The sequence below is a fragment of the Notamacropus eugenii genome, chromosome 1 (genome assembly GCF_028372415.1).
Source record: "Notamacropus eugenii isolate mMacEug1 chromosome 1, mMacEug1.pri_v2, whole genome shotgun sequence".
NCBI lineage: Eukaryota > Metazoa > Chordata > Mammalia > Diprotodontia > Macropodidae > Notamacropus > Notamacropus eugenii.
The window spans coordinates 444,198,637-444,213,761 of NC_092872.1; the positions used below are offsets into that span (position 1 = coordinate 444,198,637).

General features: G+C 37.8%; 1 protein-coding gene across 1 annotated transcript; it reads right to left on the reverse strand.

Annotated features, from left to right (window-relative positions):
• Positions 1 to 1,875: 1,875 nt before the first annotated feature.
• On the reverse strand, positions 1,876 to 7,220 carry LOC140526606 (olfactory receptor 1J4-like). Its single transcript, XM_072642970.1, has 2 exons — positions 6,299 to 7,220; positions 1,876 to 1,895 (listed from the first exon to the last, which is right to left on the reverse strand). Exons 1-2 carry the CDS (start codon positions 7,209 to 7,211, stop codon positions 1,876 to 1,878), a joined length of 933 nt encoding a protein of 310 aa, XP_072499071.1. The 5' UTR covers positions 7,212 to 7,220.
• Positions 7,221 to 15,125: the final 7,905 nt, after the last annotated feature.

A 15,125-nucleotide genomic window follows, 5' to 3' on the forward strand; every position in this document is an offset into this window, starting at 1 on the left:
CTACATCCTATGTCCTTTGTTCACCAAAGTGATTTCCCTAAAGCTCAGGTCTAATCATGTCACCCTAGGCTTGACTCCTCAACTTGACTCCTAAACACACACACACACACACACACACACACACACACACACACACACACACACACACACTCAATGAAGTCCTGTGGCTTCCTATTATCTCCAGGATTAAATACAACATACTCTGTTTGGCAATCAAAGCCCTTTACGACCTAGCCCCATTCTCCATCTCCAGTCTTCTGACATGTTACCCTGGCTCTTCAATCTCAGTGAAACTGACCTCCTGGCTGCTCCAGACACAAAGTACTGCAGCTTTCAGCTCTGGGACTTCTCTGCGGCTGTCCCTAATGTTTGGAATGTACTACCTCATCTCTGCCTACGGACTTCTTTGGTTTTCTTTAAACCCCAACCAAAACCCCATCTTTCATAGGAAGTGTTTCCCAACTCCTCTTAATTCTAGTCCTTTCCTTTTGTTAAATTATTTTCTATTTATCTTGTATAATAATTTGTATGCTTTACAATAATTTATAAGTATATGCTCTTTGGTATTCTGTCTTCCCCACTAGATTGTGAGCTACTTGGGAAGAACTATCATTTGCCTCTTTTTGTAACACTGGCACAGTGCTTGGCACAGTGTAAACATTTAATAAATGTTTATGATTGATTCAAAAATCTTTTCCACCTTTCATATCCTATGTTCCATGTTCTGACAGTCTATGGTCTAGCATGATAATTCAAATAAACTGGGAATCTATGTTGGAAAGGGCTTAGTGGACATAGCCCTGGAGCTGGGCTCAGAAGACATGAGTTCAAATTCAGACACTTGCTAGCTGCGTGACATTTTGCAAGTCACTTTGCAATTTTTCAGTCTCAGTTTCCTCATCTGAAAAGTAAGAACAATATTACCTATCTCTCAACATTCTTGAGGGGATCAAATGAGATAGTGTTTACAAAACACTTTGCAAACCTAAGAACGCTATAAAATGCTAGCTATTGTTTGGCATTATTCTTTGTTAAATCTGAGGAAGCAGAATATTATGAATCTGTCAGTTTGTCACTGTCTGTCTTGTTGTCTGTCTCTGTCTCTGTGTTTCTCTTTGTCTTTGCTTGTCTCTGTCTCTCTGTGTCTTGCCATCTGCCTCTGTCTCTTCCTCTCTCTATCTCTGTCTCTTCCCTCACCCCCCTCCACACAGTCCACACACACACACACACACACACACACACACACACACACACACACACACACACACACACACACACACACTACTTGAGTAAGGAGGTCCAAAGCTATCAGACCTGTGCCTGCATGGGATAAATTCAGATGCTCTCAACTCCAGAGTACAGACTTTTTCTCACCAGGATACATGGGAATCTGGAAGGAACAGGAAAACCCTAGTCTTTATCCCAAATTCTGGACTGCTTACAGAGTATGGGGAGCTGGAGGAAGCATAGTATTTGCTGGGAAGATCCTCTTCATTCCTCTTCACCACCAAGGAGATTGGGGCTCCTGTTTTTTCAGCCAAAGAAAAAATCAGGAAGTGAGAGACAATGCTCCCAAGATTCTGGTTAGAAATAAACATCAATTAATTGCCTGATAACCCCATAGGCTCCTTTTGAAATGGATACACTGGCATTGGAGGAAGGGGAATATTTGTGCCAGAGACTGGAGAAGCAATGCTGTGGGCCCTTGGGAAAAAATGCCTTTGGGGTGTCCATCTTCACTCCTTTGGGCCAATGTAAAGAAATGATCGGTTTCTTATTCTCCAGCTGAAAACTTTTTGTCCTGCAATCCTCATTCACCTAATGCCACCAGTCCTGGTCCAGACTCTGTCAACCAAAAACTTAGACTATTCAGATTTAGACAGGAATCCTCCTCACTTCCATTTTAGTTTTGATATGATTGGGGGTTAAAACACCTTTCTAAGGAATGAGGGAAATACATAAAGTAAACCCTGTGAGAGTAGAGATTGTGGTATTTATATTTGTACCCCCGGTGCCTAGCACAGTTGTTGAGCATAGAAGAGACAGCTAATAAACACTGCTGAATGAATGAAAAATATTTTTTTAAAACCTGGCAATGCTTTAGCACTTCAGACTTTCTTACATCAAAAGAACTCTGTATGTTAGGTAGCAAATTTCCATCCCTGTTTTAGAGATGGAGTTCACTTGTAGTACAGAATATAGAGAAGTATTCTGTTCACTATAGCATTACCAACAGCAACTCAGAAAGTCATATTCTGAGGGTCATATTGTCCATTCATTCAATGAATACATATTCAGCAGCTATTTGTGCAAGACTCAGGCTATACTTTGAGGATATTCAAATGCTTCCATGATTCCCTTGATGGTTCTGGATGTTTCCCTTTGATGCAGAGAACAACTCTTCTAGCCTTTCTAACCCATCTTTGGAGATTCTTTTCCACGTATGTCTAGAAGATTGTCTCCAAATTCCACAAACGATGTTATGTTCCATCCTTATTCTCTTCTGACATAACCAGAGAACACTCCATCTGCCCATTTGTCATCCCTTATTCCTACTCCATGGACAATCTTTTCTCTTTTTTGCTCATAAATTTCCCTTTTAATATTTGCTCCACTTCTTTAAAGTTCTTTATTTGTCATATGTTGCAGCATTCTCCCATAAACCATGAACATTTCAAGTGACTTCTGGGTAATCCTAATATTTAATTCTTTGGAGCACTGTAGTGTTCCATGACTCAAAGTCATACAAGAACACTTGTAGAAAAAAGGCAACACCTTTTCAAAAATAATCTTAGAATTCTAGACTCCTGAATTTTTCATGGAACCTTTAAACGTCATCTCTGCCAAATCCTACCTGAACAGTTCCTGACCTTGTAGAGATCATAGTCTAGTAGATGGGTGACATTGTCAATAATTACATTATGAAACAGAAGATGGTAAATTCATAGAAGTAAATAAAGATCTAAGACTTTTCATATGTAAATTGCTTGCAGGTTCTGTGCTATATGGAAGAATGCACTGGACTGTAAAGTATAACATTTGTCTTCATTTGAGTCATGTTTGTGCCATTTACACCAATAGAACATAAGTCTTCTGGCTACAAAGCTAGTGTTCATTGGCCAATTCTAATAAGAAAATGCTACAAAATCATAGATTTGGTAAGATCATAAATTCATATGCAACCTCATGTAGGAGAAAGGGCACTGGATATGGAGTCAGCACATCTGGGTGGGGCTCTCAGCTTTGTCACTCACCACCTGGGTTTCCATGAAAAATTACTTGAAGTTATTGGGTTCTATTTTCCTTATCTATGAAGAAAGAGAGTTAACAAAAATGACTTCTCAGATACCTTCCAGTCTAAACTTCTATGACTTTATGAAAACATATACCACATAAAATATAGTATTCCTACTAGATGTTGAAATTCCCATTTAATATCATCTTGGAATAGTCTTCATTACTTCAGTATAGTGTTCCTAAATCATTTTATTTTTAAAAATATTTTGGCTGTTTTATTAAATACTTCCAAATTTTACGTAAGAAATTTTTAACAATTTATTTTTAATTTTGAGTCCTAAATTCTTTACTTCCCATAGTTGTTCTCCCCTTTGAGAAAGTAAGCAATTTGATATAGGTTATACACAAGAAATCATACAAAACATATTTCCATGTTTTCCATATTGTCAACAAAAATACAAACAAAATAAAACAATAAAAATAAAGGAAGGAAAAAATATGCTTTACTCTGTGTTCAGAGTTTATCAGCTTTCTCTCTGAAGGTGGATATCATGTTTGATCATGGTTTCTTCGAAAATGTCTTAGTTATTTGTCTTAATTAGAGTACCTAAGTCTTTTATAGTTTATCCTTCCTATAATATTGCTGTTACTATGTCCAGTATTTTCTTGGCCCTACTCATTTCACTTTGCATGAGTTCATGTGACTCTTATGAGGTTTTTCTGAAACTACGCTACAAATCATTTTTATAGCATAATAATATTCAATCACAATCATATAACACAACTCTTTCAGCCAATCCTCAATGGATGGACATCCCTTTGATTTCCCATTCTTTGCCACCACATACACAATAACAGCTTCTATTAGTATTTTTGTACAAGTAGATCTTTGCCCCTTTTCTTTGTTCTCTTTGGGATAAAGTCCTAATAGTGATAGTGCTAGGTCAAAGTGTGAGGGTTAGAGTTAGAGTTAAGAGCTAGGACTTGGGTTAGTTCTTTGGATGTCACTCCAAATTGTTCTCCAGAATGATTGGACTAATTTAAAAATCTACCAAAAATGCATTATTGTCCAATTTTTCAACATGCCCTGAGGCATTTATCATATTTCTTTTTCTTCCATGTTAGCCTATCTTAGAGGTGTGTGGTGGTATCTCAAATTTGTCTTTATTTGCATTTCTCTACTCAGTAGTTATTCAGGGCATTTTTTTCCTGTGACTACTAATAGCTTTGATTTGTTCTTCAGAAAGCTTATTGTTTGTATCCTTTGATCACTTTTCAATTAAAGAATGGCTCTTCTTTTTATAAATATGGCTTGGTTCCCTATATATTTGAGGAATGAGGTTTTTATCAGAGACACACTGTAAAACTTATTTCCCAGTTTCTGCTTCCTTCTAATCTTGGTGGTACTGATTCTGTTTGTACATAAACTTTTTAATACAATCAAAATCATTCATTTTACATCTTATAATACTCTCCATGTCTTATTGGTCAAAAATTTTTCTTTTCTCCATGAATCTGACAGGTAAACTCTTCCTTTCTCTGCTGATTTGGCTATGGTATGACCCTTTATGTCTAAATCATGTACCTACTTTGACCTTCTTTTGGTAAATAGTGTAAGATGTTGGTCTATACCTAACTCTAACCCTACTCGTTTCCAGTTTCCCCAGAAGGTTTCATCAAATAGTAAGTTCTTATTCCAGAAGCAGGAAATCTTTGATTTTATCAAGTACCAGATTGCTGTGGTCATTTACTACTGTGTCTTGTGTACCTAGCCTATTCCACTAATCCAACACTCGGAATTGCAAAATTTCCAAGTTGCACTTGTTTTCTGAGCTGGGAACAGATACACACCATTTCTCTGTCTACATTTGTCATGTTAAACATAAATTATCATATTAAATATTTCAAAATCGCATTATATATTAATTATGGAATTATGCCTTATTCCTATTTACACTTTCCATAAAGCAGCTTGAATGTAGTTCAGGCAGTTGATTTAAAATCGCCAGTTAGTCTGCAATATTGACAGGTGTGTGGAAAGCATTGGGACCTCGGGCCGTGGCAGTGGATTCAATAACAAAGCCAGGATGACTCAAATCATGAGAGGGTTAGAAAAGGTGGGAAAGTCAGAGTGTCATGTATGAAATCTGACATAAATGAGGAATCAAAGGTTCTAGTTAAGCACATAGATTTATTAAGCAGTGCAGCCAATTACATAATGGAATCGGAACTCAGAATGAAGCAGACTATTTTCTCTTGTGTTGCTTTGATTTGATTCATTTTTCTCATGGTTTCTCTGATTTATTTTAATTCCTTTACACAATATAACTAAGGAGTAAATGTGTTTAATAAGAACATATGTGTAGAACCCATATAAGACTGCATGTCATCTCGGGGAGGGAGGGAAAAGGGAGGAGGAGAAAATTTAAGACTTTGTTGAAAAATGAAAAAAAATAATTAATTTAAGAAAACACTCTTGCATTATTTCTGGATTAAAATACTATTACCTGATAATCAGTGCGAGCTTTTGGGAATAGACTTTCATTTGGTTTCAGGACACCTGACATTTCTTATACAAAAAATGTACCATCCTTGAGAGCAAAGGACTGTTTTATATGTTTGTCTTTGTATTCCTAGTACCTAAGAGTGTCTTGGGCATAAGGAATGCTAAAAATGTTTGGTAAATTAAGTTAATCTGAGGAAAATTATGTCAGCTGTTCAATAATTAAGTTTCCTCATCTCTAAAGAATTTCTATCTGTTTTGCTCACAGAAATACCATGAAGTCCACAAAAAGTGACTTGTGAACTATTGTAGTTTTCTTTGCATTCACATGAGTGGCCTGTCTACCACTCAAGAGCTCCACTAATTCTATCATCTCTCATGCTCAGAATTCCTTGATGAGGTCTGATGGATTTTCTATGTTGACATTTTACAGAAATGTGGAAAAATAAGTTTGTTATCTATATTTTTATGAATGAGTAGACACAAATTATAATTCCATGTACTGAGTAAAATTAATTCCTGGCTCTGACTATGAAGGACAAGAAAACATTCCTCTACTAAGGACTTTCTTCAGGGCCCCATTAATATCCCTGTTCCTCAGACTGTAGATAAAAGGGTTCAGCATGGGAGTAACCACTGTATACATCATAGAAAAAATGATGTCTTTGATATTAGAGTTACTGGAGGAGGGGAAAAAGTACTGACCAAGGATTGTCCCATAATATGACACCACAGAGAGATGGGAGCCACAGGTTGATAAAGCTTTGAAGATCCTCTTGGCAGAAGGTATCTTCAGGACAGTAGCAAGAATACGGATGTAAGAGACAAGGACACATGTAAATGGCACTATAATTATTGCTACTCCGACAGTGAATATCAGTAGTTCATTGAGGGAGATATCTGAGCAGGATAGCTTGAGCAAAGCAGCCAAGTCACAGAAGTAGTGGGCTATGGTGTTGTCTGCACAGAAGGACAGTAGGGCCAGGGGAAGTATGTGGGTCAAAGAGTGGGCACAGGAGAGGATCCAGGATCCAAGCACCAGTAGGATGCATAGTTCCTTACTCATGACAGTGGTATAGTGGAGAGGGTGGCAGATGGCAACATAATGATCATAAGCCATTGCAGTGAGCAGGAAGCTGTCAAGATCAGTAAGGAATATGAAGAAATACATCTGTGAGATGCAGCCATTGTAGGAAATGGTCTGACTTCCTGTCTGCATGTTCACCAGCATCTTAGGGGTGGTCACTGAAGAGAAACAGAGATCAGTGAAGGCCAAGTGGCTGAGGAGGAAATACATAGGGGTATGGAGGCAAGAGTCTAATCTGATCAGCAAGATGATAAGCAGGTTCCCAAACAGCGTGGTGAGATACATACTCAGGAATAGGAAGTAGAACAACACCTGTTGTTGTGGTCTGATGGGAAGTCCTAGGAGGAGGAATTCAGAGACATTCGTCTCATTGTCTCTTTCCATGCTGTTTTACTAACTGCTAGAAGAAAAAGAAATCAGAAATAAATACTGCTGAGTCATAGAAATCATAGAGTATTGAATATCGTACTCCTCATACATATCAGTCATAAAGTCACAAATGTTTAGACAAGATTTAGAATACAGACTTTATAATGTTAGAGTCAAAAAGGACCTTAGGACATAAAACGTTAGAGCAGGAAGGAGCTTTAGAAGTGACAATGGTAACACTAGGATGTAAAATGCTAAAGATGGAAAGTACCTTAGAGTATAGCCAGAACAATGTTATATTTGGATGAAATCATAATCTACAGTGTTATGAAATAAAACATGTGATATTAGAATTAGAAGGGACTTTAGATCATAGAATGTTACACCATGGACTCCATGGACTATATTCATCCTATTACAAAATATTGCCTTTGTAATCTACTGTAAAAGCAAGCAAGATGGGATTTGTGTTGTGGTCTTTTGGGAGTTCAATTTTCCAGGCTCATTGAAAACTTACGAAGGATTGGTCTCCTTTGAATTGTGATGGTTTACAGCTGTGCCGAGTCATGTAAGTTTTGTACTTACAGGCTGTGAGCCAATCAAAAATTGAATCTTTGTTATATATCCTGGGAGGTTTGTATTTTGCTTTGGGGGATTTGCTTATGAGAAAGACCTTTTAATTCCCTGGAAGGGACTCCTGAGTAGCCATTTGTTAAGAGCCCCCCAACTACTCAGAGTCTTGTGCTCCTCTGGTTGGTTTATGTAGGTGATTACATTACTTTGTTCAGATTGTAAGAGCCCTGTCTGTTGAATCTATGTGCTAATTTCTCGGCTTGTTTTTACTTTTTTCTAATTAAAGTAAGATTGTTGACCCCTTAATAGTTACTTTCCTTTAGCAAAACAGATGAAAGAACTTGAACCAGCAGTCCATCCTCAGTTTGCTAGGGTTCTTACTAATACATCTAACCAATACAAGTTTCCCTCTTATTCAGAGACAATATTCAGAGACAGAAAAATTATCTTGCTGTGAGTGTCTCTGGTTGGTTGTCACATGTAGTCTCCATTGAGAGACAATAAGTAGGGAGATAAGAGGCTTTCCCACACACCTGATTCCCCTCTCCAAAAGACTATTCCTTATAGATAGCATACAGCCCTACATTTCCTCATAATACATATAGAGATGGAAGAGGCCTCTGAGATCATCTTGTCCAACTTCTCATCTCATAGTTAAAACACTGATGATAAGACAGTGACTCGCCCAAGTTGGTAAATAGCTGCACTTGTATTTGAACCTAGGGGACACAAGGCCTCTATTATAAATAAATCTTATATTTATTTTGTTGTTTTCTTATTGTTCATCAAAGTTCCCTCACAGTGGTTCATTGTTATGGGAAAGTGTCCCTGGATTCTGTATGGTATCCAGTGTATCAGAAACTCTCATAGGCTATACCAAGCTGGAAAGACTTCATATGTGGGTCCTGTGATGACTGAATGTCTCTTGTGTGAGAAGCAGCATGAAGAGTTTTATGGATAGGGAAGAAGCTCAGTGCATAGAACCCTGGGTCTGGATCCAGGAAGGTCTGAATTCAAACATAGCCTCGCACATTTATATCTGTGTGACCCTGTAAAAGTCATTTAAACTCCATTTGCCTTAATCCACTGGAGAAGGGAATTGCAAAAGATTCCAGAATCTTTGCGAAGAAAACCCCATGCATATTATTGGCATTCTATGGTCCATGATTTATATCATGAAGAATTGGACATAATTAAAGAACAACAAAAAAGATACTTGCTGTGTGACTGTGGATGAGTCACTTGGTAAATTAATGCCTCAAGCAATATTCTAAGATCTAAAGTGGCCAAGTGTTATCATCTACATTAATTTATGTTTCTTCCCTGAGAATTCTCTATTCTAATGAAATTACAACTCACAAAGTGTTCAGTATATTCTGCCTCCTACATTAGAAAATCTGTCCAATGTTTCTTCATGGCATGGAGATGACCCTGGGCTTGAAAAGTCTATGCTGGGAGAGCACAAATCAGACCTTCTGGTTAAGTCTCTGGCTTTGAGTTTTGGCTGAACTCAGATAAAATTGTTCCTAAGGAGGCATCAAGCTAAGCGAAGGAAAGATCATGGCTGGAAGTTTGCTAGCAAGGTAATGAATGAAAATGCTCTATGAAAGTGAAGAGTAGTGGCCATTGATGGAAGAAGCATCTATATGGAAGAAATCCTGGATTTTTTGTAGTATATTCTGTTCCAAAAAGAAATAAATTTAAAGCAAAAAAAATAGTTTGTAGAAATTTTATATGAAAATGAAATATTAAAAATTTTCCTTCTAAAAAGGTAAGGTTTTCAATTTCTGGAAAATTCAGTCATGTCACCTGACATAAATTATGCTACTGAGTAAACTAAGTCTTTTCTATTTATTTTTTAATCCTTTCATTTCTTAAATCACTTCAAAAATATCTTTACCCTCCAAAAGTTTATGTACCTTTACAAAAAGGGACACAAAGAATTTCTGATTTTTTTTTAAGCATGAGGACTCACTGTGGAAATTCCCTCTGTCACCACAACTTGCATCCTATACATTATTTAGTAATAAAATCCTTGGGAATTTCCTGAGGTATTTAAATGTTAAGTTACTTGCACAAGATCACACAGTCAATATGTATTTTCAGTGATGGTTTTGTGCCCACTTTTTCCAGACTCTAAGCTCACTGCATTCTGTCCACTACACAACACTACTTCCACACTGATGTGTTTCAGTTTCACAAATTAACCCTAACTGAAGTTGTTCAGAACAGCTGCATGCACTTTAGGGTTTTCATGGCTGATTCAAATGGTATAACAACTTAGGATGAAATTGGGGATAAGAACCATAACCTGAATCACAGTAAAATTTCTTTTAAATGGCTACCATAATTTGAGATACTATTCTTCCTATTTCTTAGCCATGTTTTTATGAAATACTGTGGTTTTCAAGTGTTCAGATAAGTATCACTGTGAGTTTAAAATCAGATTCTGTTTAATGAATTACACATTTCTGTTTATAAGATATCAGGATTATCTGAGATTTCTTCACTGGATATTCCTTCCACAGACACAAACTGTAACCATTCCGTGCCCTAGTAGATTGCCTTTTTGTGGTATCTTGGGGAAAAATACTTCATCCTGTGTCCAATCCGGGACAAGCATTCCTAAACTGAAGTACACTGGTGTTTGGACAATTGATAAACAACCAAATTGTTAGGATCTGTTAGAAGTGTTTTCAGTGTGGTAGAATGTGTCAGAGCTTGCCCTCCATTGACAGAGCCTTTGAGAACTCAAGGTCACTTCTCACCATCATGAGACTTTAGACAAGAAAAACAAATGTGGGATGATAAGGAACAATAAGCCCAGATTCCACAAAAAACAAAACAAAACTGTGGTCTCCATCCGCTTGGCCACTAATGTGCTGTGTGACCTGGGACGAGTTGCTTAACCTGTCTTGATCCTGGTTAATTCATCTGTAAGATGTAGGACTAGTTGATCTCCAAAGTCACATGCATACTTAAAATCATATGACTCTATTATCATCACCAGGTATCAATCCTGTTCCAGTTGCTTACATGTGTACAGGGCTATTAACTGCCCATCCCATTACATCCACTCTAGTATACTATATTTCTGTAGGTATGAATTAGAGAGAGCAGAAGAGAATAGAGAGTTACGTACTTTCCTGATTTAGTTTCTTCCTTCATAGACTTTTGCATGAGAATGGTTTTATGGGGGGTGAAAAGCTATTACCAGGATGAATGCAAATTTGGGACTTATTACAAATGTCACACTCAAGGCCAGGAAGGCTCCTCTTGGTTCATCTCCCAATGGATCTAAATTACTCATGTAAAAGTCAGTACATGGTTACAGCAAACATTGTTTCTTAGGAACAAAGAAGAAAGTATTCCAGCCTTGGATGTGAAAACGACAAATCATGGCTTTCGAGTCAGAGGCTGGATTCTGTCAGTTAACTACCTATGTGACTGAGCAAATCTTTTAACATCTCTAGGAATCAGCATCCTCATATTTAAAATGAGGGTCTAGGACCTCTAAAGTAAATGGAAATAGATGACCTATAATGTCCCTTCTAATTCCAAATAGATAATCCCATGTTGAAATGAATCATTTAATATATTCTTGTGTATATGTCAATAAAGTCTCCTTTTTGCTAAAGAAGGTCACAATTCTGCTCATAAGATAGTAATAATCTGAAAAGTTCCATGAGTCAATTATATTCTTGGTAGGAAAACACTGATCCATTTCACTTTAATAAACACATCTAGTAAATTCCAGTACTCAGAAGCTGAGCCTTTTGTTTTTTAATTGTGACTAGAAATCGTCTGGGTTGTCTCTGATTCCAGGTGAAGAGATCTCTACTTGGGGGAAGTTACACTGACATGCATCCCATTAAATGTGGAGACTGAACTGTCTTAAACATGGCAACCCAAACATCATACTGTCCACCTTCACTTCAGTGGCTGTTGGAATTATCTTGTCTCTACTGCCACCTTCTTGCTGCATGATAGGAATGATTTTGTACTATATTAGCCTTCTATCCAAAAACATGCATTTCACATAATCTGAATATATGTTTCTGCAGAGAAGTAATGGCATTTTCTCACCATATTCTAAGTAATATTGCCCATTAATCAGAACCATCTTTCTATTTTGCCTCTTCCTGGTAATTTTCCATTGTAAAAGTTAGTGTGGCAAGGGAGTTCCTGGTCCCCAGGTTCCCTCTCTTTACCTTTGATGAACTCAGCTTTCTAACAGAGAATTCCAGGTTTTCTTTTTCTATCCCTGTTTTGAGTCATACATAGAATCTACCTATAGTACCAAACCACATGGGTCAGAAAGTTGCATCCCTTTAGGCAGTCATTATATTTAGATTCCAAGCACATATTTAATATCTTTGGGTATAGAGTCTCATCACAGCTGCTGCATAAGAGATTTATGCAAAGCCATCTTTGAAAGGTTTTCTGATAAGCAACTCAGTCTTTAAAGGAACATTGACTTCTTGCCACTCAGGCACAGTACCCCATGGTCCCACATACTTGGAAAAGCAACATGCAGACACAGATTTGCTCCCTCAATTGCTTCAATAACTCCATTAAGAGAGTGACCCCAGAGAATCCCAAAACAAGCAAGCGTTTTCCTTAGAAAAGTCACAGTGGAAAAGCACCTTCTGTAGCCTAGAGACTCTCATCAGGGCCTTGGAATCACAAGAGTGAGTCAGCCTAATTAAACTTACTGAATTCAGTAACAGTCTCTCTCTTCCTGAGAAAGCATGGTAATATCAATGAGAGTAATGCAGCTTGTCAGAAAGACTTTCTGCTTTCCACCATCTTAAATGTTAAATTTGCCTAGTATTCTCAACTGTACCACAGTCTCTATCCAATCTTGCCTATGGGTGGGGGCATTGAGCTAGACTGTACAGGATCAAGTAGATTCCATTGTAGCTGAATCTGCAGGAAACTATCACCATTTAAATATCTTCTTGGATATACTACATCCTAACTTCCAGTCTTTACAAGACCCTACTGTGGACAACATCATACCCTGAGGAAACACAAAATGGTACATAAACTCCTGTAGCACTAGCCTCCTCAGAGATATAGGTGCCAGGACCATACTCAAAATATCAGAAAAAATCTGAGATCTTTTTTTCACACAAAATATTGCCTAGCCATGCCTTCCACTTCTTGAACTGGTAGAGCTAATTTTTTGAAGTTAAGTGGAGTATTTTACAGTTATTTCTATTAAACTTCAAGGTATTAGATTTGGCCTATATTTCCTCTGATGTTTTTGAATACTAATTCTGTTATTCCACATTCTAGGTCTCCCTCCTAGATTTGTCATCTGCAGATTTCAAAATATGTTATTTATGACCTAATCCAATTCACTCATAAAATACTAGAACAGAATAGGATCCTTGTTTCAAAGAATCTTACACTCATATAGTCAAAAAAACAAAGAATCATGTAGTCTCAGCTTAGCAGAATCCCAGAGTTAGGCTGATAGGGTCTCAGTGTTTACAGAAATCTCAGATTTGATTTAGCCCAAACTAACACTTAGTGTGAGAATCAACTACATAGCATCCCTGGCAAGTGGCCCTTTAGCCTCTACTTGAACACTCCAAATGGAGAGAATGCTCACTCTGGTCTTACCCGGCCAATCTCCCCTTCAATCGTTCTGATTTGAGGGAGCTCTTGTGTTGCACAGAATGTTTCCGGAATTCTGGCCTTTCTCTCATTCACTAGATTCCCTTACATTGAACAAACTGTGCCTGTGACCAGATGATCTTCTAATTTTACTTTATTAATTTTCACAGCTAAGGTGAGAGAGCAGGGAGGACAGAGAATCCTAGGGCTTGCAACCAGAGCTACCATGCTCTTCAATTCCAGTGAAACGGGGCTCCTGGCTGCTCCAGAGACAAGACACTGCAGCTCTCAGGTCTAGGACTTCTCTGTGGCTGTCCCTTATGTTTGGAATGCAAGATCTCTGACTTCTTTGTTTTTCTTTTAAGTCCCAACTAAAATCCCATCTTCATAGGAAGTCTTTCCCAACTCCTCTTAATTCTAGTGCTTTCCTTTTATTGAATTATTTTCTATTTATCTTGTATAATAATTCATATATGTTGTTTGGTATTCTGTCTTCCCCGCTTGACTGTGAGCTACTTGAGGAGAGAAACTAACTATTGCCTCTCTTCATAACACTGGCACAATGCTTGGCACAATGTAAGCATTTAATAAATGTTTATGATTGATTCAAAAATCTTTTCCACCTTTTATATCCTATATTCCATGTTCTGATAGTCTATGGTCTAGCATGGTGATTCAAATAAACTGGGAATCTATGTTGGAAAGATTAAAGGACTTAGTGGACAGAGCCCTGGAGCTGGACTCAAAAGACATGAGTTCAAATTCAGACACTTGTTAGCTGGGTGACATTTTGCGAGTCACTTTACAATTTTTCAGTCTCAGGTTACTCATCTGAAAAATAAGAACAATATCACGTACCTCACGAAGTTCTTGAGGTGATCAGATGGGATAGTATTTGTAAAATACTATTTAAACCTAAAAATGCTTTAAAATGCTAGCTGTTATTTGGAACCATCCTTTCTTAAATATGAGGAAGTTGAATAATATGAATCTATCTTTGTATGTCTATCTGTCTGTCTCTCTCGCTCTCTCACTCTGGATCTCTCTTTTTCTCTGTCTCTCTGTGTCTATCTCACTGTCAGATTCTATCCCTGTCTCTCATACTCACAGGCAAACATACACACACACACATACACACACACAATCTACATAAACACACAAACAAACAAACACATTACTTAAGTAAGGATGTCCAAAGCTATCTGACCTGTTCCTTCATGGGATAAATAGAGATGCTCTCAGCTCCAGAGCATAGAGCTTGTCACCAGAGTTTATGGGAATCTGGAAGGAACAGCAGAACCCAAATCTACAGCCCAAATTCTGGACTGCTCACAGGGGATCGGGAGGTGGAGGAAGCACGGTATTTGTTGGGAAGACTCTCTTCAATCATCTTCACCACCAAAAGTGCTTTGGGCTCCTGCTTTATCAGCCAAAGAAGTAACCAGGAGGTGGGAAACAATGCTCCCAAGATTCTGGTTAGAAATAAACACGGAGTAATTGCCTGATAACCCCATAGGCTCCTTATAAAATGGATTCACTGGCTTTGGGGGAAGGAGAATGTTTGTGCCAGGGATTGGAGATGCTGTGATGTATGTAATGCTGTGAGCCTTTGGGAAAAATATCTTTGGGGTGTCCATCCTCTCTCCTCAGGGCCTGTGTAAAGAAATGATCACCTTCTTATTCTCCAGGTCAAAGCTGCTCCTCCTGCAAGCCTCATTCATTAATGCCATC